Source organism: Macaca mulatta, chromosome 16, assembly GCF_049350105.2.
Source record: "Macaca mulatta isolate MMU2019108-1 chromosome 16, T2T-MMU8v2.0, whole genome shotgun sequence".
In the NCBI taxonomy this organism is placed as follows: domain Eukaryota; kingdom Metazoa; phylum Chordata; class Mammalia; order Primates; family Cercopithecidae; genus Macaca; species Macaca mulatta.
The window spans coordinates 3,121,331-3,148,176 of NC_133421.1; the positions used below are offsets into that span (position 1 = coordinate 3,121,331).

At 56.3% G+C, this 26,846-nt stretch overlaps 1 protein-coding gene across 7 annotated transcripts in view; it reads right to left on the bottom strand.

The window, feature by feature from the left end:
- Nucleotides 1-5,327: 5,327 nt before the first annotated feature.
- SLC43A2 (solute carrier family 43 member 2) overlaps nucleotides 5,328-26,846 on the bottom strand; it is a 55,574-nt gene continuing 34,055 nt past the window's right edge. For 6 of the 7 annotated variants that reach the window (XM_028835513.2, XM_077968707.1, XM_077968705.1 and 3 more), the window contains 9 exons: nucleotides 25,465-25,557; nucleotides 23,708-23,841; nucleotides 23,417-23,619; nucleotides 22,942-23,088; nucleotides 17,799-17,937; nucleotides 13,995-14,127; nucleotides 9,203-9,276; nucleotides 7,558-7,681; nucleotides 5,328-6,714 (listed from right to left, as the gene is read on the bottom strand). In XM_028835513.2, the coding sequence (XP_028691346.1) occupies nucleotides 6,553-6,714; nucleotides 7,558-7,681; nucleotides 9,203-9,276; nucleotides 13,995-14,127; nucleotides 17,799-17,937; nucleotides 22,942-23,088; nucleotides 23,417-23,619; nucleotides 23,708-23,841; nucleotides 25,465-25,557 (1,209 nt within the window). In that variant the 3' untranslated portion in view covers nucleotides 5,328-6,552. 7 annotated transcript variants of the gene reach the window in all.

The window sequence follows — 26,846 nt, forward strand, 5'->3', positions numbered from 1 at the left end:
TGTGTGTTTTAGGGAGAAGGAGACACAGGAGCCAAGGAGGAAGCCGCTCGCAGTCATTCTCAGCATACGTTTATTGAGTGCTTACTGTGTGCCAGGAAGTAAGCCAGGTGCTAGAAACAGCAAAGGAGCAGGGAAGAGGCGAGTCCGCTGCTGGGTTGACCCTGGTTAATACAAGGTACGGATTAACCCTTCGGGCTCCCTTCCGAGGGCCTGGGCCAGGTCTTGGGGCCGCTCCTGCCTAGGTGTTCTTTCTAGCAACGGAAAGGGATTCATCGAGGTAAGACCCTTCCCCTCTCCTCCATTCAGGCAGAGGCACACAGGCAAGCTCCTACACACTCCTCCAAACGTGTACACACCCTGACATGCCCGGATGCATCTCGTACTTAGACACACACACACACACACACACACACACACACACACACACACACACAGAGGCACGGTCACGCAGTTGTATGAGGACGCAGCGTACAGGTGCCGCCTACGTGACCATGCCTCGAGTTGCCCCACTCAGCAGAAACCTCACTCCGCAGAAACCTGTCTACCAGCGATCGATTATCTCGAGCAGCTATTTGGCCAAGTCTTACCAAAATGTGAAATCCACAAAAGAAAAGTGAAGAAGAGAAGAGTTTCTTAAGGCTTTGCTCAGAGAGGGCTTCGGAGAAGGGCGGGGTCAGCCGATACAGACCTTACTTTTTTTTTTTTTTTTTAAATATGGAATCTCGCTGTGTCCCCCAGACTGGAGTGCAGTGGCGGGATCTCGGCTCACTGCAAGCTCCGCCTCCCAAGTTCAAGCAATTCTCCTGCCTCAGCCTCCCGATTGGCTGGGACTACAGGCGTCCACCACCACGCCTGGCTAATTTTTGTATTTTTAGTAGAGATGAGGTTTCACCATGTTGGTCAGGCTGGTCTCGAACTCCTGACCTCGGGTGATCCACCCACCTTCGGCCTCCCAAAGCGCTGGGATTACAGGCATGAGCCACCACGCCCCGCCCAGACCTTACTTTCTTGACTTGGCCACAAGTCTGTCCTGCTCAGAGCTGCCTAAAGTGGCTCTCCTGTTCTATGGGCTTGGGTGCAGGGTGGTGGCCCTTTCCTGGTCCCAGCTGCCTTCTTCCTGGGCACTGAAAATGATGCTACCATTGTTAAGTGCCAGGTGTCACACCGTGGGGTTCTTCCCTGCGTATCCACGTAGCCACGCCACGCCACGCAGGCATTCTTTCCTCCCTTTTGCAGACGATGGCACCGAAGTTCAAGACTTGCCCAGGGCCACCAAGACAGTCCTCTAGCCTTTGGTCCTCCCTCCTTGCCTCCTCGGCGTGGGGTGGTGGAGCCTTGGTCTGAGAAGGGTCGAGGTCTGGGCGCTGCCAGTGGCCCTGGCTCAGCCTCAGAACTGCCCGGGAGGGGGAGGATGGCTAACTTAAGGAGGACAGGCAGAGGCTTCGTGCCGGCAGGGAGAGGGCTGAGCTGCGGCGGGCCACTCAGGTGGAGGGTGCTACACTTCCTTCAGTGGCCTTCAGGAAGCTCTGTCCTCACCCAGGGATTGGGGTGAGTCAGGGCATGGGGAAACAGGCTTACAGAGCCCACCTGCTCACCCTGACCACCCCACCCCAGGGGGCCCCAGGCTCCTAACTCTCAGAATCCCACAGTCCGTATTGGCGGAAGATGGGCTGGCACCCTTGAGTTGGGCCCCTGGTCGTTGGCACAGATAAGGGGAGCTGCTGCTGAAGGAGTCCCGACGGCTGATCCTGTGGAGGCTTCTCAGAGCTCCTGGCAGGAGCCCCTCACCGTAGGAGGCCCACAGCACGTCCCCAGCCCCTCCCAGCTGCATATCGGCTCACATTCACGCGGCTGCCACACAAGTGCGTAGGAAACTCCACTTGGCTGAACGTGTTTGTGCTGCTGTCTGGGACAGTCTTACGCACATAAGCCCCATACTGGATGTCCCACCATTTTCAGCCCTGGGGCCTATGGCAAAGTGACACCTTCCTCGGCGTACACCGCACGGGGCCATGACAAGGACGGTGTAAAGGCAAGTACTGACCAGGACGACGCTGGGTGCAAGAGGGGACGGGCACAGAACAAAACAGAAAGGATCCACGAGGGCCTGCAAACATGTCTTTGGCCCCAGTGAGGGTTGGGACCTTGTGTATAGGTCCAGGCAGCAGGAGCTGCAGACAGAGGCCTACAGGGCTTGGAGAAGGCTGACTACAAAGAAATGCCTAGACCCCAGAGTCTAGTGAGGAGAGGGGCTTGGGGCAGTGTTCCCACAGCAGATCCAGCCCCCCTCCTCACTGATCAAAACCCCAAGGGCAGGGAGCCCTTCCTGCTCCTTCCCACCGGAGCCTGGAGGATGAGGGGAGATGGGAGGCCCGGCCACTGGTGCCTGCTCCTTTGGTCAGCTGCCATCCCTTCCCCATCACAGGGTACTTGTCTTGCTGTTGGGGTCACGAGGGAATTGCTCCCCCAAGTACCCATCAGCCTCCAGGGCCCAGATGATTCCACACAGTAGTTCTCACCCGCCTCCTCTGAGAAAGCTCTTGGCTCCCAGAAACAGAAACCACGCCCGGGCCTGCTCCCCTTCCTTGGGCCGTGGCCCCCCTGCCACAGAGGCCCCCCCGCCACAGAGGCCCCCCCGCTAGAGGTCCCCCCGGCACAGAGGTCCCCCGCCACAGAGGCCCCCCGGCCAGAGGTCCCCCCGCCACAGAGGTCCCCCCGCCACAGAGGCCCCCCCGCCACAGAGGTCCCCCTGCCACAGAGGCCCCCCCTGCCACAGAGGCCCCCCCGCCAGAGGTCCCCCCTGCCACAGAGGCCCCCCTGCCACAGAAGCCCCCCTGCCACAGACGTCTGCCCTGCCACAGAGGCCCCCCTGCCACAGAGGCCCCCCCTGCCACAGAGGTCCCCCCGCCACAGAGGTCCCCTCTGCCACAGACGTCCGCCCTGCCACAGAGGCCCCCCTGACACAGAGGCCTGGTGGCCCCTGAGCTCCGAGTGGAATGTCCCGGTCTAGAGGGCCCTGGCTGCTCCAGTGACTTAAGACCCATATGTGAATCCTGGCTCCATCGCTCTAGGCCTCGTTTTTCAGTTGTAAAGCAGGGATGATCGAATCTATTTAACTCCTAGATTGTTATCAAGTCAAGGGCAACAATAGGAAAACATGTCACCTGTCAGCTCCACACAAGGTAAAGTAGGATGGGTGGCCCCTGACTAGGGGCTGGGGGTGCAGGGGGCACCCGACCCATCTGGCCAGCCACAGCCTCTGTACCCTCAGTCCCCTCAGGCCTCAGTCCCCAAGCACTGCTGGCCCTGGACTGTTTTCCCCACTCAATTCTGATTTCTCAGTGCCTGCTTCTTCCCAGTAAGTGCCACACCCTGAGGGTGGGTGGGAGAGTGAGGCACCAGTGCCCGCTTTGGCTGGGACTGGACACTGCTGGGGACAGCACAGGCCACATCTTCCCCATCTCAAGACTGGCTTTTTGGCCGGGCGCGGTGGCTCATGCCTGTTATCTGGGCACTTTGGGAGGCTGAGGTGGGAGAATTGCTTCAGCCCAGGAGTTCCAGACTAGCCTGGGCAAAATAGCAAGAACTCGTCTTTATGAAAAAGAAAGAACAAAAATTAGCCAGGCATGGTGGCACACACTTACAGCCCCGGATACTGAGGAGGCCGAGGTGGGACGATCCCTCGAGCCCATGAGTCGGAGGCTGCAGTGAGCTATCAGTGGCACCACTGCCCTCCAGCCTGGGTGGCAGAGCAAGACTCCAACTCAACAACAAAAACAAGGGCAGCCTTTTCCCAGCTGGCGGCACCCTGGCTAGTTAGGGTTTCCCCGAATCTGCACTCCTGTTTGATGGCGGGTCTCAAATGCTGGGAGGCAGCAGAGTCACTGGTCAGCGGCAAGACCTGGAGTCTCCATTTGGAACCAGCAGCCAGGAGCCTCTGCTGGGGGTAATGGAGGAGCCGCACGTGGAGGCTGGTGGCTGTGGTGGTTTGAGCCGTCCCTCAGCAGCGCAGCACACCCGCTCCTGGGGAGCCACTGGGCTCAAGAGTGTTTGGAAAGTGCTGTCAGTGCTGGCTGTAAGGAAACAGGCTTGACTTTAATTCAGCCTTTCCCAAATTTCACTATAACACTTTCTTGAAAATTAGAATAACCGGCCGGGTGCGGTGGTTCACGCCTGTAATCCCAGCACTTTGGGAGGCCGAGGCGGGCGGATCACGAGGTCAGGAGATTGAGACCATCCCGGCGAACACGGTGAAACCCCGTCTCTACTAAAAATACAAAAAAATTAGCCGGGCATGGTGGTGGGCGCCTGTAGTCCCAGCTTCTAGGGAGGCTGAGGCAGGAGAATGGCATAAACCCGGGAGGCGGTGTAGCTTGTAGTGAGCGGAGATCACGCCACTGCACTCCCGCCGGGGCGACAGAGCAAGACTGTCTCAAAAAAAAAAAAAAGGGAAAAAAAAAAAAGAAAATTAGAATAACCACTAACATCACAAAACGAGTGTTCTCAGGAGTGGACATGTTGATCTAGTTCTCTTTTTTTTTTTGAGATGGAGTCTCGCTCTGTTGCCCAGGTTGGAGTGCAATGGTGCGATCTCAACTCACCGCAACCTCCGTCTCCCCAGTTCAAGCGATTCTCCTGCCTCAGCCTCTCGAGTAGCTGGGATTATAGGCGCACACCACCACGCCCGATTAATTTTGTATTTTTAGTAGAGATGGGGTTTATCCATGTTGGTAAAGATGGTCTCGTACTCCTGACCTCGGGTGATCCACCCGCCTCGGCCTCCCAAAGTGCTGGGATTATAGGCGTGAGCCATTGCACCCAGCCTTTTTTTAAACATTTGAGTGAACTAAAGCCTAGGAGATGTGTGTTCCAGGCACCCAAGCTGTTAATGAGATTGAATGTGGCCTGGACCTGCCCTTTCCTCTCCTCCTTTCATCCCCCTCCCCCCTGCCCACATCCTGAACTGCTCTGAGCCTGCAGCTCTCCTGGGCTCCCCCTACCTCCTGAACACAGCGGGAATCTTCAGGGTTGTGGAAGGGCGTAGGGATGGAAAGCGACCAGGATTCGCCTGTTTGGCTGGGAAAATCGGCAGAGAGGGTGGCTCACGCTTCTAAGGTGTCTGCACAAGCCCAGTTTGTCTTGGGGTGGCAGAGTAAGGTCTTTTCCTGGCCCACGGTCCCTCCCGAGTCAGCAGTCCCCCAGAGAGACGAAGAGCAGCTGGGCACGGCTGGAGCTGGTCGGTGGCAGAGAATCTTGTCCTGCCTTTTCTTCTCAAGCTCAAAATAGGCACATGCAGCTATTAACTGATATGCTAGAAGGGGCATCCCTTACCAGGAGGAAAATGGATTTATTGCTTTATAAAAAAGAAGTCTGATAAAACTGAAGAGAAAATAACTAAAAATCCAAACATCAACTCACCCCTCTAAGCACGCCCAGGAGGTCTCAAGACACACTTCTGGGGGCAGTCAAGGTGGGTGGGTTGGTGGGCCAGGCGGACAGGCCTCCCCCCTGCATCAGCTCCAGGGCCCTGCACAGCCTGCCGGCAGGGGGTGCTGTGGGCCTGTGGCCTTGGACAAGCTCCTGGCCCTGCACCAGGATGGCTCCTGGGCGCTGGCCCAGCCTGCAGGCCTGGCGGCTCCCGCCTGGTCAGTGGGGATGAGGGCTAACTCCTAGAGCCCACCCCGACCCCATACACCCCTTGGACCCACCCACATCCCCACCCTGACCTGCACCTCCGTGTCTGCTGGCCACAGCCTTGCGTCCACCCCCACAAAAGCAGCTGTGTGTATGTAGGGGGTGCCCTGGCGGCGGTCCTCAAATTCCCTTCAGGTGGCAGACAGGAACGAGGGTGGCAGTGGAAACGTGTCCCCGGCGTAGGCCCTGGGGGAGGAGGCAAGGGGCCACTGGCGACCCTTGTCCACCCAGCCCACTAAACGCTCCCCGGGGTGTAAAGCTAGGTGGGGCTTCTCCACCGGCCTCCAAGGGGTGGACAGGCCCTGGACAGGCAACGGGGGGCTGGAATTACAAAGGAGTTAGCACCAACAACAGGAAGCGGGTCCTTCCTTCCTCAGGCAGCCTCAGACTGGCCGGGGAGGGGGTGAGGGGCCAGGCGCGGGCGAGACAGTGCAAGCCTTTGTCCTCAGGCAGGTGTGGCCGTGGCATGCAGCCGAGGGGCAGGTGGCAGGCAGTGGATGGCAGCCCCCTCTGCTTTGGCAAGAGGCAGAATCCAGACACTGGTGGGAGAGCGCCTGCCTGCCGGGTGTCCCTGGCTCCTCCTGCAGGCACCACAGAGACCCCAGGCCCCGGGTCCCTGGAGGGGGCGGCAGAGCAAAGTCAGGGCAGCCCCTGCATTCAGCATCAGAAAACTCGCATGTCCTGGGCCCTCTCCCGTCCTTCCACCACAGAGCTCCGAGGCAGGGCCCCGGGAGGGAGCGTGAACTCCAGCACGGAGATGGCGAGGGTCCTGGGGGTGCGTGGGGTACTCTGGAGGGGCAGGACAGGGGTCAGTCACTGAAGCACAGGCAGGAGACCGCAGTTCCGAGGCGGCAGCCGCTACACAAAGGCCTCCTGGTTGGACGAGCCGTTGATCTTGAGGAAGAGTTTGTCGTCCTCCTGCCTCTGCTGCAGCTGCCGCTCCAGCTGCCGCCGGTAGCAGATCAGGTAGAGTGGGAGGCAGAAGCCCAGCAGGCTGAGGACGAGCAGCCCCACGTTCACCTGGGGAGGCAGGGAGGCCGGCATCACAGGGCTGAGGCTGCAGACCCACCCTCCTCCGGGTCTGGGAAAGGGGAGGTCACGGGGTGGAGCGGGAACGAAACAGGAAGGCCCAGGAGGTCCCAGGGCCCGTCATTCCGTATTCCAGCGTCCCAGTGCCCAGCTCTTCACAGGCCACGTGGCCGTCCTCGGGGCCTGGGCCCCCAGGGAACACGGGCTGATCTGAACCTTCGGGCTTGGAACAAGTTCCTGGTACCTGGTGAGGAATCCCGGCCCTTGCAGGGGTGGGGCAGGAACAGGAACTCTGTTTTTTTTGTTGGTTTTTTTTTGTTGTTTTTTTGAGACAAAGTCTCGCTCTGTCATCATCCAGGCTGGAGTGCAGTGGCGCAATCTCGGCTCACTGCAATCTCCGCCTCCTGGGTTCAAGTGATTCTCCTGTCTTAGCCTCTCGAGTAGATGGGATTACAGGCACCTGTCACCACACCTGGCTAATTTTTGTATTTTTAGTAGAGACCTGGTTTCACCATGTTGGCCGGGCTGGTCTCGAACTCCTGACCTTAAGTGATCCTCCCGCCTCGGCCTCTCAAAGTGCTGGGATTACAGGTGTGAGCCACCGCGCCCGGCCCAGGAACTCTGTTCTGTTTACCCCCAAATCAGGTCCAGAGAGGACACATTCCTTCTCCTGCCTGGCTGCCATTCACAAAGGGACTCTTAACCGATCCTAACCAACGCTCCCAAATCGCCTGTCCTCAGGGCCCTGAAGCCCCCCCCAAGTGGTACCTTGAAGCTCACAGTCAGCAGAAGGGGGCAGGTACCCATGACCCATCATCCCCCGACCCCTCTTACCCACAGAGGGTCTCCCTGGAGGGGACCCATCATGGCCAGAAACAGCGGCTGCTGCAGGAGGGCGAAGAGCGCGCTGATCAGAGACTGCAGTCCCGTGAGGCTGCCGAACTGGGTGGAGGGGTACCTGCCGGGCAAGCAACAGCTCACAGCCGTCCTCCCTCCTGGGCTCTGCTTGCCCCAGGTGTCTGGTGACCCCGGGCTGCACCGTTGGTGCCAGAGAAGGGTGGGGTGCCAGCCGTTGGATTCCTTCCTGCTGGGCAGTTCTTTTTTTTCTTTTTTTTGAGATGGAGTCTTGCATTGACGCTGAGGCTGGAGGGCAGTGGTGTGATCTCAGCTCACTGCAAGCTCCACCTCCCTGGTTCAAACAATTCTCCTGCCTCAGACTCCCTAGTAGCTAGGATTACAGGCGCCCGCCACCACACCCAGCTCATTTTTTGTATTTTTAGTAGAGACAGGGTTTCACTATGTTGGCCAGGCTAGTCTTGAACTCCTGACCTCGTGATCTGCCTGCCTTGGCCTCTCAAAGTGCTGGGATTACAGGCGTGAGCCACCGCACCCGGCCCTGCTGGGCAATTCTGCAGTGTTTCTCTTTGGGACCAGCCCCAGGCCCCAGACTCTGGGGAGGGCCCACCCCACTGAGCTGTGCCTGGGGCCTCTGGGTGTCTGGCTGAGCTGAGTGGAAAGCGTGGTGCCAGCAGGGACCTGCGGTTTGGGAAACAGGCCCAGAGAGGAGCGTGGAGGCTGGGCTTGGCTCCTCAGTGCCCTCGTCCAGAGGAGCATTGAGTAATCACGGAAACTCAGCACCACAGATCCTGCCCCCTCCCTCAGACCCTGCCAGGGCAGCCACAGCTTCCTCCAGGCCTGGGGAGGGGCAGGTGGAGGGCAAGCGGAGCTGGGATGGCCCCAGGGGCTGTTACGGGAATCGGGAGCGAGTTCCGGGCTAAATCTTAGCACACGTCGGGCTCTGCTGGTGCAGAGGTGGGAAAGGAATCCCAGCAAGGAATGAGCTGGACCCACGTCAGAGACTGTGGATGGTGGTGTTTGACTTTCAGTTTTGGGGTCAAGGCCTGAGCCAGAGAAGGAGGAACCACTGTGGTTCCTTATGTTTCTGGGGCTTCTTGGAAAAAGGTACAGGTTTCATTTTAACCAGGGCTGGAGAAAGCTATGGCCGGAACTGGGTACACTGAGGCTCTGGATGGAGCCCATCTGGTGCATTCTGGACTCAGTGACCCCTGTTGCTGCCCGTGATGAGGGCCATTGGAACTTCAGCATTTAGTTTCAGGCAGCTAGAACCTACCCGTCCATCCCAGTGAGCAGCCAGGGCCAGCCCCAGGACTCGGCTGTAGTGGCACCTGAGGCCATAATGAGCTGCACAGCTGCCTGACCCTGGCTGGGGGAACTGACTTCGTGTTGAATGCCAAGGCTTGTGGGCACCCAACTGTCTGCCCACTGACCCGCCTCCCACGAGGTATGGCCTTTCCCCGACACACCCAGCAGAAACCCTGGTTACCTGTCCCCTGATGCAGGAAGATGAGCCCTTCTGGGACAGGCTGACCCTGCCTCAGAGTCTCAGTCCCACCAGCAACCTCCCCCGGCCATTCCCACACCCTCGCCCACCAGGCCACCTGCAGCTTCCAGGACTTACACGGCAGCGTACAGGCCCCCGACAGCGGAGTGGATGAAGCCTCGCACGATTGTGTGCAGGATGAAGGAGAGGATCTGGGGGAGGGAAAGGAGGCTGTGAGCAGAAGGCCTTAAGGGACGCTCACCTCAGCCCCCACCCTCCAATTCCTGGGGGCCCTCACCCCAGGGGCAGTGTCAGCTTGGAGCTGGATCAACCCACCCTCCAGAGCCAATCGTGAATTTTCAGAAATTTTGCAAAAGCCAGTCGTTAACAGTCATTTTTTGTTTGTTTTGTTTTGTTTTGAGAAGAAGTCTTGCTCTGTCACCCAGGCTGAAGTGCGGTGATGTGATCTTGGCTCACTGCAAGCTCGGCCTCCTGGGTTCAAGCGATTCTCCTGCCTCAGCCTCCCGAGTAGCTGGGATTACAGGCGCCCGCCACCACGTCCGGCTAATTTTTGTATTTTTTAAGTAGAGACAGGGTTTCACCATGTTGGCCCAGCTGGTCTCAAACTCATGACCTTGTCATCCGCCTGCCTCAGCCTCCCAAAGTGCTGGGACACCGCGCCTGGCCTAACACAGTCATTATTAAAAATTAAATTATAGGCCGGGCAACGTGGCTTATGCCTGTAATCCCAGCACTTTGGAAGGCCGAGGAGGTGGATCACCTGAGGTCAGGAGTTCGAAACCAGCCTGGCCAACATGGCGAAACACTGTCTCTACTAAAAATACAAAAAATTAGCTGGGCGTGGTGGCAGGCACCTGTAATCTCAGCTACTTAGGAAGCTGAGGCAGGAGAATTGCTTGAACCAAGACGTGGAGGTTGCAGTGAGCTGAGATCACGGCATTGCACTCCAGCCTGGGTGACAGAGCGTGACTCTGTCTCAAAAAACAGATAATAATAAAAAATAATAAAAATTACATTATAAGCCAAGAGCAGTGGCTCACACCTGTAATCCCAGCACTTTAGGAGGCCGAGATGGGTGGATCATTTAAGGTCAGGAGTTCAAGATCAGCCTGGCCAACACGGTGAAACCCCATCTCTACTAAAAATACAAAAATTAGCCGGGTGTGGTGGCAGACACCTGTATTCCCAGCTACTCGGGAGGCTGAGGCAAGAGAATCGCTTGAACCCAGGGGGTGGAAGTTGTGGTGAGCTGAGATCACGCCACTGCACTCCAGCCTGGGCGACAGAGATAGACTCTGTCTCAAAACAAACAAACCAACCAAAAAAAAATTAAATTACATAAATTTATGACTAAATAAATAAATTATATTAAAATAAAGGTAATGAATATCCAAAATTCTGAAAACTCATCACTTCTTGGCCTGGTGCGATGGCTCACGCCTGTAATCCCCACACTTTGGGAGACCTGGGAGGATCGTTTGAGCCCAGGAGTTCCAGACCATTTGGTTTTGTTTTGAGATAGAGTCTTGCTCTATAACCCAGGCTGGAGTGCAGTGGCGTGATCTCGGCTCATTGCAACCTCCATCTCCCGGGTTCAAACGATTCTCCTGCCTCAGCCTCCCGAGTAGTTGGGATTACAGGCGCGTGCCACCACACCCTGCTCATTTTTTTGTTTTTTTTTGAGACAAGGTCTCACTCCAGTTACCCAGACTGGAGTCTGGAGTGCACGGGTGCAATCTCAGTTCACTGTAGCCTCAACTTCCCGGGGTGCAGTAAGCGAGCCGAGATCCTCCCACCTCAGCCTCCTGAGTAGCTGGGACTACAGGTGCACGTCCCAACACCTGGCTAATTTTTATTTTTAGTAGAGACAGGGTGTCGCCATATTGCCCAGGCTGGTCCCTAGTAAAGTTCCGTCGCTGTCTGTGGGAGGGTCCCTGCCCAGGAAGGCTGCTGCTGGCAGGCTTCGCAAGCTCTGAGAGGCACTTTTTAATGATCCCTGGCCGGCACAAGAGCCGTCCTCTTGGCCACCAGGTCCCTGTGGTTGCCTTGTCTTCTGTACACAGCCCTGCCATCCCGCTCAGCAGCCAGGACCTGTTCCCAGGAATGTGGGTGGTGGAGGGGCAGGGACTGCTCTTTGCAGTGTTGAAAGAGGGCTGTGCGCGCGCGTGCGCGCGCGCGCGCACACACACACACACACACACACACACACACACACACACACGCTGTGCAGGCCTCTCCACCTCAAATGCCTTGTTGCCTTTTTACAACTTTTCTTTCAGCGAGAACTACGTAAAACAAAAAGGTGACTGTCCCCACTGAGCACCGCCCCTTGATTGGACAAGGTGGTTAGGGCAAAGGTCTGCCAGTCTTGCAGAAAAAGCAGCCCAGGAGGCTAGGGAGGGGCCGGAGGGATGCAGCACCCCCCGGGGCCGGCACAAATGTTGCACGGCCCACTGCGCTCTGCACACCCAGTGTCAGCACGTACACACAACCGTGCTGGGCACAACTGGGTGTTCAGCGTGCCTCGAGGCCACTTGTAAAAAGGGAGGGACTCTTACTTCCCTCCTGGACTTGACCCGAGATACCATCTGAACTCGGGCTACCCCTCTCTGGAAGCAAGAGCATCCCTTGCGTCCCTCCACCATTTGTATATTTAGGGATTTGGCCAAAACCTACTGCTGGGCCACTTTCACAGACCAGTGGGTGGAGCCAGGCAGGTGACAAGGTCCACCTTCCTCAAAATCTCTGTCGAAAATCAGGTTTCAGAAGCCTCAAAAGTTTGGCAAAAAAATTCAGATTCTTTTTTTTTTTTTTTGAGACAAGAGTCTCACTCTGTCGCCCAGGCTGGAGTGCCGTGGCGCAATCTCGACTCACTGCAAGCTCCACTTCCCGGATTCAAGCAATTCTTCTGCCTCAGCCTCCTGAGTAGCTGGTATTGCAGGCATGTGCTACCACGCCCGGCTAATTTTTGTAATTTTAGTAGAGATGGGGTTTCACTGTGTTGGCCAGGATGGTCTTGAACTCCTGACCTCGTGATCTGCCCACTTCGGCCTCCCAAAGTGTTTTTTTTCTTTTTTTGAGACAGAGTCTCGTTGTGTCGCCCAGGCTGGAGTGCAGTGGCCGGATCTCAGCTCACTGCAAGCTCCGCCTCCCAGGTTTACGCCCATTCTCCTGCCTCAGCCTCCCGAGTAGCTGGGACTACAGGCGCCCACCACCTCGCCTGGCTAGTTTTTTGTATTTTTTAGTAGAGACGAGGTTTCACCATGTTCGCCAGGATGGTCTCGATCTCCTGACCTCGTGATCCACCTGTCTCGGCCTCCCAAAGTGCTGGGATTACAGGCTTGAGCCACCACGTCCGGCCTTTTTTTTTTTTTTTGAGACAGAGTCTCGCTCTGTCATCCAGGCTGGAGTGCAATGGCGCCATCTCAGCTCACTGCAACCTCCGCCTCCCGGGTTCAAGTGATTCTTCTGCCTCAGCCTCCCAAGTTGCTGGGACTACAGGCGTGAGCCACCACACCCGGCTAACTTTTGTATTTTTTGTAGAGACAGGGTTTCACCAAGTTGCCCAGGCTGGTCTCAAACTCCTGAGCTTAGGCAATCCACCTGCCTCCACCTACCAAAGTGCTGGGATTACAGGCATGAGCCACCGCACCCTGCCTGGAATGAAGCTTTTGAATCCAGATACGAAGCCACCACCAAGGTCTTCCTCCACTCTGTTCAGTGTAGAAACCCCATGAGACTCTGGTGACAGGGGAGCAGATGTTCCCACCAACACCACAGATTGGCCAGACCTCTTTGGATGTCAGATTCCAGCTGTTTGAGCTGATACAAAACAAGTAACCATACAGTGACCCCACACACTTCCAGGAAATGGTATGATGGTGGTATCCATGGTTAAGAAAGATGTCCCCAAAACCAAGATTGACATGCCTTCCTGGGGAGGAGTTCCCTTTGCAGCAGACAATCCAGGTGACCAGCTCACCCCAGCGGCAAGCACAGAGTCTGGCAGGGAACAGGCCCTCCACAGAGGACAAAGGGCTGCTGGGCTGCTCGGCTGAATGAAATGAATGAAAGTCACCATCTGAGCCGGGTGGTGCCTCACGCCTGTAATCCCAGAACTTTGGGAGACCGAGGCGGGTGGATCGCCTGAGGTCAGGAGTTCGAGACTAGCCAGGCCAACATGGCAACACCCCGTCTCCACTGAAAATACAAAAATTAGCTGGACGTGGTGGTGCACACCTGTAATCCCAGCTACTCGGGAGGCTGAGGCAGGAGAATCGCTTGAAGCCAGGAGGCGGAGGTTACAGTGAGCCGAGATTGCACCACTGCACTCCAGCCTGAGCGACAGAGTTTGACCCTGTCTCAAAAAAAAAAGAAGAAAGTCACCACCCACTTTGTTTTTTTGTGTGCGTTTTTTTTGAGATGGAGTCTCGCTCTGTCGCCCAGGCTGGAGTGCAGTGGCCGAATCTCAGCTCACTGCAAGCTCTGCCTCCCAGGTTTATGCCATTCTCCTGCCTCAGCCTCCCGAGTAGCTGGGACTACAGGCACCCGCCACCACGCCCGGCTAGTTTTTTGTATTTTTTAGTAGAGACGGGGTTTCACCGTGTTAGCCAGGATGGTCTCGATCTCCTGACCTCGTGATCCGCCCGTCTAGGCCTCCCAAAGTGCTGGGATTACAGGCTTGAGCCACCGCGCCCGGCCCCACCCGCTTTGTTGATGGCTTCCATGAAACATTACACACTTTGGAGCCTTTACATGTCCCTTCTTACTGCCTCACGCCCCACCGCCCTCTCTCACTCCCCACCGCCCTCTCTCACTCCCCACCGGCCTCTCGCACTCGCCACCGGCCTCTCGCACGCCCCACCAGCCTCTCGCACTCCCCACTGGCCTCTCTCACCCCCACACCCACCTGGAGAGGCAGGTTGGGAATGAGGCAGGTCACCCCAAAGCCCACAAGCAGCAGGTTGGTGAAGGCGAAGGCCCGCATGGCATTGGTGATCTTCTGGATCTGCCGGTCCCGCTTCTTCTTTTTCTTCTCGCCTCTGTGGAGACAGAATGTGCAGGGGTGGGAGGCCTCCCAGGAGGAAGCCGGGTGCTTCTGAGAAGTCAGGTCTCAACAGACAGCATGTGAACTGGCTCAAGACTCAGAAGCCACCAGGCACATTTTAGGGACTGTGTTGGGGCTGGACCAGCACTACGGACACTCCCCCAGCCCTTCTCGATGGAGCGCTGAGTGTGAATCTCAGAGGGGGGGTCTCGGGTGCGAGAAGATGGCCATCCATACGCTGCAATGCTCTGTGAAGGCTAAGATGACGCGGAGAGAAGTAGCAGCGTGTGCCTGAGCTGGCACATGGCAAAGCCCCACTTCACCATTGGCTTCAAGTTCTCCCAAATCTTGCAGGACGCTGATAATAAGCCAGATATAAGCCAAATAGGGGAGTGAATGGATTTCCCCTTGTGGGGACAGGAGAGGGTAGAGGGGAAGCGAGCAGGCAGCAGATGGAACCAGAGTGGACACAAATAACCTCTTGGCTGCAGGACCTGACCTAGATAGCAGAGCACTCTCCGTTTTTTTTTGTTGTTGTTTTGTTTTGTTTTGTCCTTTGTGTTTTTTTTTTTTTGAGATGGAGTCTCACTCCATCACCCAGGCTGGAGTACAGTGGCGCGATCTCAGCTTACTGGAACCTCTGCCTCCCGGGTTCAAGCAATTCTCCTGCCTCAGCCTCCCGAGTAGCTGGGATTACAGGTGCCTGCCACCACGCCCAGCTAATTTTTGCATTTTTAGTAGAGATGGGGTTTCAACATGTTGGCCAGGATGGTCTTGATCTCCTGACCTTGTGATCTGCCCGCCTCGGCCTCCCAAAGTGCTGGGATTACAGGCGCCCGCCACCACGCCCAGCTAATTTTTGCATTTTTAGTAGAGATGGGGTTTCACCATGTTAGCCAGGATGGTCTCGATCTCCTAACCTTGTGATCTGCCCGCCTCGGCCTCCCAAAGTGCTGGGATTACAGGCATGAGCCACTGCACCCAGCCAAGCACCCTCTGTAATTATCTCTTGTGAATGAATGGTTGCCGATCCCAGCCTCACACCCACGCAGACACCCCGGATGATCCAAGAACAGACCCCAGGTGCTCACAGATGCGCAGGGAGTCCCAGGCCCACCACGTCCTAACTGTGCGGCCCCAGGCAAACTACTGCAACTCCCAGTCTCAGCTCCTTCATCTGTGAAATGGGTATAACACTGGTCCCCCCTTTGCCGTGCTGTTGGGAGGCTTCACTGAGATACTGTGCATGGAGTGCTCAGCAGAGTGTCTCATGCAATAAACCGTAGTTGATTATATTAAAGTGAGCCATAGAAAACAGCATTTGGCCGGGCACAGTGGCTCACACCTGGAATCCCAGCACTTTGGGAGGCTGAGGCGGGCAGATCACAAGGTCAGGAGATCGAGACCATCCTGGCTAACACGGTGAAACTCCGTCTCTACTGAAAAATACAAAAAACTAGCCAGGCGAGGTGGTGGGCGCCTGTAGTCCCAGCTACTCGGGAGGCTGAGGCAGGAGAATGGTGTAAACCTGGGAGGCAGAGCTTGCAGTGAGCTGAGATGCGGCCACTGCACTCCAGCCTGGGCGACACAGCGAGACTCCATCTCAAAAAAAAAAAAAAAATAAAAATAAAAATAAAAATAAAAATTAGCCTGGCATGGTGGCGGGCACCTGTAGTCCCAGCTACGCAGGAGGCTGAGGCAGAAGAATGGCGTGAACCCGGAAGGCAGAGCTTACAGTGAGCCAAGATCCTGCCACTGCACTCTAGCCTGGGAGACAGAGTGAGACGAGACTCCGTCTCAAAAAAAAAAAGAAAGAAAGAAAAAAAGAAAATAGCGTTTATCTCATCCTCTGATCTTGGAGCCCAACCCTTACATAAAGTAGGACTCCAGTACCTTGTTTAATCTTCGCAATCATGAACAACTCTATTAACACATAATATGGTTACAGCAACTGACTACTCAAGCTGACTGGGATAAACCTTGCAGGCAGAGAACAAAGGGCTGCTGGGCTGCTCAGTTGAATGGAATGAATGAAAGTCACCATCTGAGCTGGGTGCAGTGCCTCAGGCCTGTAATCCCAGCACTTTAGGAGGCTTTAAGATGGTGTAGCCACTGCCAAGGGGTGGAGGGAGGGCAATCTTAGGAGCAAAATGGTCTGCTACCCACTGTCCGCACACTTTCACCTGTGTCTCTTTTTCTTCCATCTTACTCGATACTTTTTTTTTTTTCTTTTTGAGACGGAGTCTCGCTCTGTCGCCCAGGCTGGAGTGCAGTGGCGCCATCTCAGCTCACTGCAAGCTCCGCCTCCTGGGTTCAAGCAATTCTCCTGCCTCAGCCTCCCGAGTAGCTGGGACCACAGGCGCCCACTACCACACCTAGCTAATTTTTTTTTTTTTGTTTTGTTTTTTTTTTTTTTTGAGACGGAGTCTCGGTCTGTCGCCCAGGCTGGAGTGCAGTGGCCGGATCTCAGCTCACTGCAAGCTCCGCCTCCCGGGTTCACGCCATTCTCCTGCCTCAGCCTCCCGAGTAGCTGGGACTACAGGCGCCCGCCGCCTCGCCCGGCTAGTTTTTTGTATTTTTTAGTAGAGACGGGGTTTCACTGGGTTAGCCAGGATGGTCTCGATCTCCTGACCTCGTGATCCGCCGGTCTCGGCCTCCCAAAGTGCTGGGATTACAGGCTTGAGCCACCGCGCCCGGCCTGTATTTTTAGTAGAGATGGGTTTTTACCATGTTGGCCAGGCTGGTCTTGAACTCCTGACCTCAGGTGATCCACCCCCCCTCGGCCTCTCAAAGTGCTGGGATGACAAGTGTGAGCCACTGTGCTCGGCCCTCAATGCTTCTTAAACTTTTTTAAAGAGACATGGTCTTGCTTTGCCACCCAGACTCGAGTGCAGCAGCACGATCATGGTTCACTGAAGCCTCAAACTGGGCTCAAGCAGTCCTGTTGCCTCTGCCACCTGAAGAGCTGGGACAACAGACACATGCCACCATGGCCCAGCTGATTTTTAAAGTTTTTTTTTTTTGAGACACCGTCTCACTTTGTCGCCCAGGCTGGAGTGCAATGGTGCGATCACAGCTCACTGCAGCCTCGACCTCCCCAGGCTCAGGCGATCCTCTCACATCAGCCTCCCGAGTAGCTGGGACTACAGGTAAGCACCACCACACCTGGCTCATTTTTGTATTTTTTGGTGGAAACAGGGTTTCACCATGTTGTCCAGGCTGCTCACTAACTCCTGGGCTCAAGCAATTCACTCACCTCAACCTTCCAAAGTGTTGGTATTATAGGTATAAACCACCATCCCTGGCCAATTTTTAAATTTTGTGTAGAGACGGGAGGCTGGCCATGTTTCCCAGGCTGGTCTCGAACTCCTGGCCTCAAGTGATCTTCTACCCCAGCCTTTCAAAGTGCTGGGATTACAGGCATGAGTCACCGCACCTGGCCTCAAACTTTAGCATTTCCATAGAATTCCAAAGAATTTCCATAAAGAGGGGAGCAGTTTAAACGCACGCTGAGCTGAATGAGTGAGTCTCTGGAAGGACTTGGGGAGGAGCTGGAGTGCATCCTCTCTCCCTCTGACCCGCCCACCCTGTGCCTGACATGCAGTTCTGGGGTCTTTCTGCAGGGGCTGCGGGCTGGGAGCCGGGGCACCGGCCCTGCCTACGCACTGGTTGGCGTCTTTCTCCTCGGGTTCCTCGGAAGTGTCTTCACACTCCTTCAGCCTCCAGTCCATGATGTAGCCAATGACGGGGGCCGTCAGCAGGCACAGCAGCTGGAGCACGCCAAAGATGGAGGTGTAGAGGCCAACTGCGGAAGAAGGCGCTACGTCACAGGGACGCCCGGCAGACAGCCCTGGGGCAGGGACTAGGCACCGGCTGGGAAGGGGCTGGTACCCACAGGCTCTTCTGAGGTCTGCCCCAGAACCCCCTTCACTGTGGGTCTTGCGGGGAGCCCGGAGACCTCAACTCTGAAGTCGAGGCTAGAGCACGGGGTAGGTCACCTTCTTCTCAGCTCCAAATCCCCTGCTTGTTTCTAAGAAACAGCTAATGAAACCCAGAGTGTCACAATGGCCTTCCCAGAGCTCCCGGAAGTCGCTATGACTTGGGAACTACTGTGACGGAGGCTTTCTAAGTGATGGGCTGTCAGTTTCTGCCTCTAGAAATAGCCCAGAATGGCCGGGCGCGGTGGCTCATGCCTGTAATCCCAGCACTTTGGGAGGCCGAGACAGGTGGATCACGAGGTCAGGAGTTCAAGACCAGCCTGGCCAACATGGTGAAACCCCGTCTCTACGAAAAATACAAAAATTAGCCAGGCATGGTGGCGCATGTCTGTAACCCCAGCTACTCAGGAGGCTGAGGCAGGAGAATCGCTTGAACCTGGGAGGTGGAGGTTGCAGTGAACCAAGATCGCGCCACTGCACTCCACCCTGGGCAACAGAGCAAGACTCCATCTCAAACAGAAAGAGAGAAAGAGAAAGAAAGAAAGAAAGAAAGAAAGAAAGAAAGAAAGAAAGAAAGAAAGAAAGAAAGAAAGAAAGAAAGAAAGAGGGAAGGAAGGAAGGAAAGAGGGAAGGAAGGAAGGAAGGAGAAAGAAATAAAGAAAGAAGAGAAAGAAAGAGAAAGAAAGAAAGAAAGAAAGAAAGAAAGAAAGAAAGAAAGAAAGAGAGAGAGAGAGAGCGAAAGAAAGAAAGAGAGAGAGAGAGAAAGATAGATAGATTGCAGAAAGGCACCACTCACGGGGCTCTGACGTCAGAGCTTCCATATTCAAAGACTTAAAATTATGGTGGATTTTCCAGGGAAACAGATGGGGAATGTTGATTACCCCACCTTTATCCCCGTGGCTCTAGCCAGGAGGCATGTTTGGAGCTTGAGGCGAGGAGCTTCTGGGTTGAACAGAGACTGGCTAGGAAGGGACATCACAGCATTTCCTGATTCCCTGACAATCCCCATCGCCACCCCCTGCTTACCCGTGGCCATCACTGCATCAAGAAAGCAAAAGTGAAAAAGCAGAAAGAAGAGAGGTTAGTGGCAGAAATCTCAGTGCTACGGAGCGATGGAGAGAGGAGACAGGCTCACTCTACGCCCAGCACGCACTGCATTTCCCGCACTGCGTTTCCCGCACTGCATCTCCCGCACTGCGTTTCCCACACTGCATCTCCCGCACTGCATTTCCCACCAAGCATGACTCAGGGTGCTCAGGGGAGGCAGAGCTGCAGCTAGGCCTCTGGGAGTGGACTCGGGACAGGGCCCAGCCCGGGCCCCTGCTGACATTCTCCTGTCTGCTGGTGCCAAGTCACAGGTAGGCTGGTGAATCAGGCCTGTGACGTTGGCAGGTAGTGTGACGGGGAAGTGGCGGGCGTGCGGAAGGCCTGGTGCAATCCGGGTCCCTGCCACCACACTGCCTGCGGGAAGTGGCTGTGTCACAGCCACCTCCTGCTGTGCTCAGAGAGAGGGAAAGGTCAAAGAACTTGCCCCAGACACCTGGCCAAGGCATCTGACACCATGGGTCTCCTCCAGATGGCCAGAGCTGGTCTCCCTTCCACTCCAAGAAGCAGGGACCATGCCTGGGTCTGCTCTCCTTCCTTGGGCCATGGCCCCCCTTCCACAGAGGCCTGGTGGCCCCTGAGCTGCTGCTCTGAGTGGAATGTCTAGAGGCCCTTGGCTGATCCAGTGACTTAAGACCCATATGTGAGTCCTGGCTCTGACCCTGAACAAGTTAATCCATCATTCTAGGCCTCGTTTTTCAGTTGTATCTGACGATAGTATCTATCATAAATGATGATGTAAACAGATGATCGTATCTATTTAACTACTAGATTGTTATCAAGTCAAGGACAACAACAGGAAAACATGTCACCTGTCAACTCCGTAAAAAGGGAGGGGTAGGATGGGTGGCCCCTGACTAGAGGGTAGGGGTGCAGGGGCACCCAATCCATCTGGCCAGCCACAGCCTCTGTACCCTGCTCCCATTTTCAGGCCTCAGTCCCCAAGAACTATTGGCCCTGGACTGTCTTCCCCTCTCAGTTCTGGTTTCTCAATGCTTCTTCCCAGTAAGTGCTACACTCTGAGGGTGGGTGGGAGAGTGAGGCAGCACTGCCTACTTTGGCTGGGCCTGGGCACTGCTGGGGACAGCACAGGCCACGTCTTCCCCATCTCAAGACTGCATTTTTGGCTGGGCGCGGTGGCTCAGGCCTATAATCCCAGCTCTTTGGGAGGCTGAGGCAGGTGGATCACTTGAGGTCAGGACTTTGAGACCAGCCTGACCAACATGGTGAAACCCTGTCTCTACTAAAAATACAAAAATTAGCTGGGCTTGGTGGTGCATGCCTGTAACCCCAGTCACTTGGGAGGCTGAGGCAGGAGAATCACTTGAACCCAGGAGGTGGAGGTTGCAGTGAGCCTAGATCACACCACTGTGGTCCAGCCTGGGTGACAAGAGTGAAAATCTGTCTCAAAAAAAAAAACAAAACAAAACTGTATTTTTGGCTGGGCCTTGTGGCTCACACCTATAATCTCAGTACTTTGGGAGGCTGAGGTGGGACAATTGCTTGAGCCCAGGAGTTTGAGATCAGCTTGGGCAAAATAGTGAGACCTCGTCTTTATGGGGAAAAAAAAAAAAAATTAGCCAGGCATGGTGGCACACACAGACACTGAGGAGGCCGGGGTGGGACGATCTCTCGGGTCCATGAGTCGGAGGCTGCAGTGAGCTATCAGTGGCACCACTGCCCTCCAGCCTGGGTGGCAGAGCAAGACCCTAAATCAAAAAAAAAGAAAAAAGAAAAGGCGGCCTTTTCCCAGCTGGCAGCCCCCTGGCTAGTTAGGGTTTCCCCTGTTTGATGCAGTCCTGTTTGATGGCGGGTCTCAAACGCTGGGAGGCAGCAGAGTCACCGCTCAGCGGCAAGACCTGGAGTCTCCATTTGGAACCAGCAGCCGGGAGCCTCTGCTGTGGGTGGTCGTGGGGCCATACACGGAGGTGATGGCTCTGGTGGTTCGAGCCGTCCCTCAGCGGCACGGCACACTCGTTCCTAGGGAGCCGCACAATTCCTGACTGTGCGGAAAGTGACTCGGACTCTGCGGCCGCCTCTCGGCCACAGCTGGGGCTATGGGTGTTGGGTGTAACAGGTCACAGAAGGAGGATGGGGAAAACCAGTGCTTCATCTGCCACAGACCGATCTGCCTGGCCTGACTTCCTCTACTTCTCGAAATTGACTTTTTGAACATGGGAAGCAGTTGGAAAAATTCCCCTTGGGCAGCAAAAGATTTCTCAGCGAGCTTGAGTGAAAGACGCTGCAGCAGCAGGGAGAGGTGCCCGAGGGCCAGGGACCGGCTCTCTCGGCACTCCGGGGTTTCCACCACTCCAGAGCTGAGTGCTGATCAGGCCGGGCGTGGGGGTTTCGCCTGTAATCCCAGCACTTTGGGGGAGGATCCCTTGAGCCCAGGAGTTCAAGACCAACCTGGGCAACAGAGCAAGACCCCATCTCTGCAAAAAATTTAAAAATTAGCTGGGCGCGGTGGCACGCACCTGGGAAGCCCTAAGAGGCCAAGGCTGCAGTGTTCGCACCACTGCCCTCCAGCCGAAGCAACGCAGGAAGAGACCCTGTCTCAAAAAGACAAGGAAGAAAAAGACATGATAGATCAGGGTTCCCCAAAGTGTGTTCCACAGATTTTTTTTTTTTTTGAGACGGAGTCTCGCTCTGTCGCCCAGGCTGGAGTGCAGTGGTGCAATCTCAGTTCACTGGCTCACTGCAGCCTCCGCCTCCCCGGTTCAAGCGATTCTCCTGCCTTAGCCTCCTGAGTGGCTGGGATTGCAGGTGCCCCCCACCACGCCTGGCTAATTTTTGTATTTTTAGTAGAGACGGGGTTTCACCATATTGGCCAGCCTGGTCTTGAACTCCTGACCTCATGATCCACTTGCCTCAGCCTCCAAAAGTGCTAAGATTACAGGCATGAGCCACCACGCCCAGCCGAGACTCCCATTTTCACAGTAGAACTGGCCCTTATCTGGTTCCCTTTGCTATCTTTTCCTTTTGTTAAAGCTGGATTTCTCATCTCCTAAAAACCTGATAACTGCTTCTTCACAAGGCCTAGGGGATCTTCACCTTGATAAAAACAAGCAAACCCTGGGGAAAAGTTGCACGCCCAGGAGGCTGGGGATGACTAAGGCTGACTCAGCTCAGGCCGTGGGGGGAAGTCCTGACTTTCTCCGTAGAATCAAAACCTCTCATCAGCGGAAGACCTGTGTTGTTTGGAAAAGTGGAGTGTGGGTTATCAGCTGTGTTTGCTGGAGCTGACAAGCCTCAACCAACCACAGGCTCCAAGGAAGCCTCTGCCCCGCCCCGTTTCGTGGTGGATGCAGAACCCAGTGTGGGCCCGTTGCCCCAACGTCTCCCCCACGTCCTGACCTCGACGTGCAGGGTGTCCACGCACCCACCGTGCCACTTTCTGGGAGGACTTCGGGCTTGACCTGCCGTCTTTCAGCCACCCTCAGGTGGAGGGTTCTGTTCCGTTTTCGTTTATAGACACACACGGCAACCCTCCCCCTCAGGCGCTGGAAAACACACCCCCCACCCCCCACACCCAGGCAGCTATTTTGGTCCTTCCCTCCCTCCTGGACCAGGAAACCCTGATGGGGACACGAAGGAACAGTTGGGGCTGGCTGTGATGAAACAGCTCTGACAGGCAGACGGTGCCTGGGATGCGGCCTTTCCGTGGCCCTGCTGGCCTGGCTCAGCTGAACACATTCTGGCCGGTGGCCAGCGGGCTGGGCTCAGGCCGGGGAGGGACAGTGACCGAGGCTGCCCGGGGCGCCCACCTGTCTTCTGGTCGCCGCTGACCAGGAACTTGAGGATGTTGTTCATGGCGCCCATGTAGAAGATGAGCCGCAGCTGCGTGACGCACATGGTGACGAGGCTGAGCAGCAGGATAGGGCTGAACACGCTGTGCATGAAGGAGGGGGCCGCTGTGGGGAGAGGGTGCGGGGCTCAGGGCCGGGGCTCACTGTCCCCACCACGGGGGCCGTGCAGGTCCCTCCACACTGGAGGCCCGGAGGGGGCCCCTCGGGACAGGCCGGGCCTGGTGAGGGTGACGGGGTTGGTGCTGCACTGGGGATGCCTCGTGTGTGAAATCGGTTAGGCAAATCCCTTTCCCTCCCCCAAGCCTTCCGGAGCGCCTCTGCAGGACAGGGCGGGCGGGGCCGCCTCCCCTTTTGGGGTGAGGTGGGAACGGGGTGAGCCGACACCCACGGAGCACTCCCTGCCCGTCGCCCGGCTGCGGTCTAAGGAGGGTACCTGCGGCGTCCGGCTGGCACTTCACCTCCAGGTCGACGGTGGACAGGCACAGCTTGTGGCCCTCCTGCAGCGCCACCTGCTCCTTGGCACTCCTCATGGAGCTGCCCACGCTCAGGCGCCGGCCCACCGTGGTCACCTGCTTGTAGAACTGCTTCCCTGTGATCTTGTGGTCAAAGCCCAGCCAGCTGAACTTGATCTTCACCCTGGGGTCCCAGGAGAGTGTCTGAGGGTGCTGCCCGGGGCCCCGGCTGGGGGGCGGGGGGCAGGCGGGTCGGGGGCACCTCTACTTACGAGTAGTCCATGTCCTCCGGGCCTGGGAAGGGCTCCAGGGGCCAGTTAAAGAAGCAGTTGAGGAAAACCAGCCCGGAACAGCCGGCCCAGACCACGAGGATGATGATGAAGGAGACACCAGCATCGTAGATGAGCTAACGGGCACCGCGGGGACAGGGTGGGGTCAGGAAGGGGCAGAGTTAGCTCAGGGAGGCCAGAGCCGTGGCAGGCAGGAGCATCTGGCCGCCCCTGCTGTCCCTGCGCTGAGCCGTGTGAGGAGGCACAGCCCTGCCAGCCTGGGCGTTGGGGCATCAGGCACCCGCCTTCCAGTCCTCCCACCGTGCCTGCCCTGCTGGTTATCTGGACCTGGCGTGTCATTAGCCCCCCAACGTGGAGGCCTTCCTGACCCCCTCACCACGATCACAGCACGTCTCGAAGGCTCAGAGTGATTGGCCCGGCAGAGGGGACGGTGCTTCTGGTCCATCAGCTTGTCTGGCGTTAGTGGGTGGGGCTCCCTGAAGGCAAGAGCCTTCCAGAAGCATCCACTGACGCTTCCCCAGTGCCCTTGAGAGCTCACATGGCAGAGGCCAAAGAAATGCTCAAGGAGGCCGGGCGCGGTGGCTCACGCCTGTCATCCCAGCACTTTGGGAGGCTGAGGTGGGAAGATCACGAGGTCAAGAGTTCGAGACCAGCCTGACCAAAATGGCGAAACCCTGTGTCTACTAAAAATACAAAAATTAGGCATGGTGGCTCACACCTGTAATCCCAGCACTTTGGGAGGCCAAGGTGGGCGGATCATGAGGTCAAGAGTTCGAGACCAGCCTGACCAACATGGCGAAACCCTATCTCTACTAAAAATACAAAAATTAGCCAGGTGTGGCAGTGGTCGCCTGTAGTCCCAGCTACTTGGGGGGCTGAGGCAGGAGAATCACTTGAACCCAGGAGGCAGAGGTTGCAGTGAGCCGAGATTGCGCCACTGCACTCCAGCCTGGGCGACAGAGCGAGACTCTGTCCCCCACCAAAAAAGGAGGAGGAGGAGGAACTTTTGGGATCCTCCCCGCTCCAGGGGCGTGAGAATCTCTGCAAGTCTATAAGACGGCTGGCCCCAGAGTCCCAGCGCCCACCACTTCAATGCCCAGGTGGCCAGCCCACACCGTGACCCCCTCTCCTCGCCAGCAGCATTCCCACACACACCCCTGAGGAACGGGGCTTTTACTTAGTGTGAGGGCCAGAGGTGGGAGAAGCCCCTACGGGGCCCTGGCAGAGCCACAGGGTCTGGGGAACTCGGGCTGATGGACTGTGAGGTGTTTGCTTCGTCCTGACCCTATGTGACTTCCACAGGCTCAAAATCCTGCCTAGGAGGGAAACAGCTGAACCACTTGGCCAAGAGCAGTGCTTTGGCTGGCGGGGAGTAATGGCACAATAACAGCAGGCTGGGGGCGGGGGAGCCAGGGGAGCACGGGGAGACAAGGAAGATGGAGGAGACGGGGGCTGGACTCACAACTGGAGACAAACTCACCCACTGCCCTTTCCCTGCCCCAGCCCAGAAGTGCAAAGGCACCTGCAGCAGATCCTGCAGCCACATGCGTGAATCCTGTCCCCTGAGGCCCCGCGGTTTACAGCTCTCGCTCCTGTGACGCCCAGGTGCATCCTGCCCGGGTGGGGGTGGTGAAGAGGGGCCACCCCCGGTGCCCACAATTGCCTCTCTCTTCAGAGAGGGCGGAATTAGCCTGGAGCAGGCCTCTGCACAGACACCAGTGCAAATTACACGTGCTCACCTTGATTCCTGGAAAGGTGACTGCCGAGGAAGCGTAGGACCCAATCATCAAGGCTATAAACGTGGACCGAAGGTCGCCGAACATGTTGGGCAACTGAGAGATAAAAAGCAGAGAAACCTCGGTGGGGAGGATGCACCGGGGAAGGGGAGGAGGAGGGGACAGAGAACTAGGCCCCATCAGGCCTCTTCTTCACCTGCCCCTTCCTGTGTGACTCACAGGGACATTAGTTCAGGGGCAATGATCGCTCACTGAAGGTTTCTCTTTCCTGGACTGAGGCTGATGAGGGCGAGGAGGGAGGTGCCGCAGAATACAAGCAGTTGTCTGACTTTCCGGCTGCCAACCCTCCCCATCTCGCTGCTCCTGGCAGAGCCCAGGAGCCTTCCTGTCTTTTCAGGGTAACACAGAGATGCCAGAGAACAAAGTTATGAGCCTCAGGCAGGCCTCAAAGGGAGAAAGCCTGTTAAAAATAAGAATCTATTTGGGGATAATAGCGTCATTTTATAAATAAAAATATCAGCATCCCAGAAAGACCAGATGTCAGCAAAAACTGCTTTTGGTTTGGAGAGGGTAGGTTTTTGGAAGATGTCAATCAGAATTCTACAGTTCTCTTCGGTCTGAGGATGAAGCTGGCCCAGGATTCCTGCTTCTGAATTTCTTTTCTTTTCTTTGTTTTGAGATGGGGTTTCACTCTTGTCGCCCAGGCTGGAGTGCAGTGGCGTGAGCTCGGCTCATTGCAACCTCCGCCTCCCTGGTTCAAGCGATTCTCCTGCCTCAGCCTCCCGAATAGCTGAGATTAGAGATGCCCACCCCCATACCTGGCTAATTTTTGTATTTTTAGTAGAGACGGGGTTTCACCACGTTGGCCAGGCTGGTCTCAAGTGATCCACCCGCCTTGGCCTCCCAAAATGCTGGGACTACAGGCGTGAGCCACCGTGCCCGGCCTCTTGCTTCTGAATTTCTCAGTGCAAGCAGGGGATTCTCTTCCCACAGGATGTTTTGCCCTAGCAGTTAGCATCCGAGAAGGCCAACGGGAAGAAAGGCCCGGGCTCTCTTCCCAATGAAGCCACTCTCAGTATCTCACATCAGCTCATTCTGGGTACAGGGCAAGAGGGGGCCCACCTGAATAGGACTTCAAGGCTAACTTGCTGATTCTACACAAATCCAGGCCGAGGGCAAACCACATCCTCCCAGAGAGGCACAGCTCCTCTAACCTCAGGAGAGAGCACACTGTGTAGCAAAGCTTTCCTGTCCGCGCCCAGCGTCCCTGGCCGTGGGAGCTGCTCTCTGGGTAGCTACGCAACCTATTCCATTGAATTCAGGCTGCTTATGGGGACTTAATCTACGTCTCCCCCAACCCTCCCCACTACTCCCCATTTGTCTTG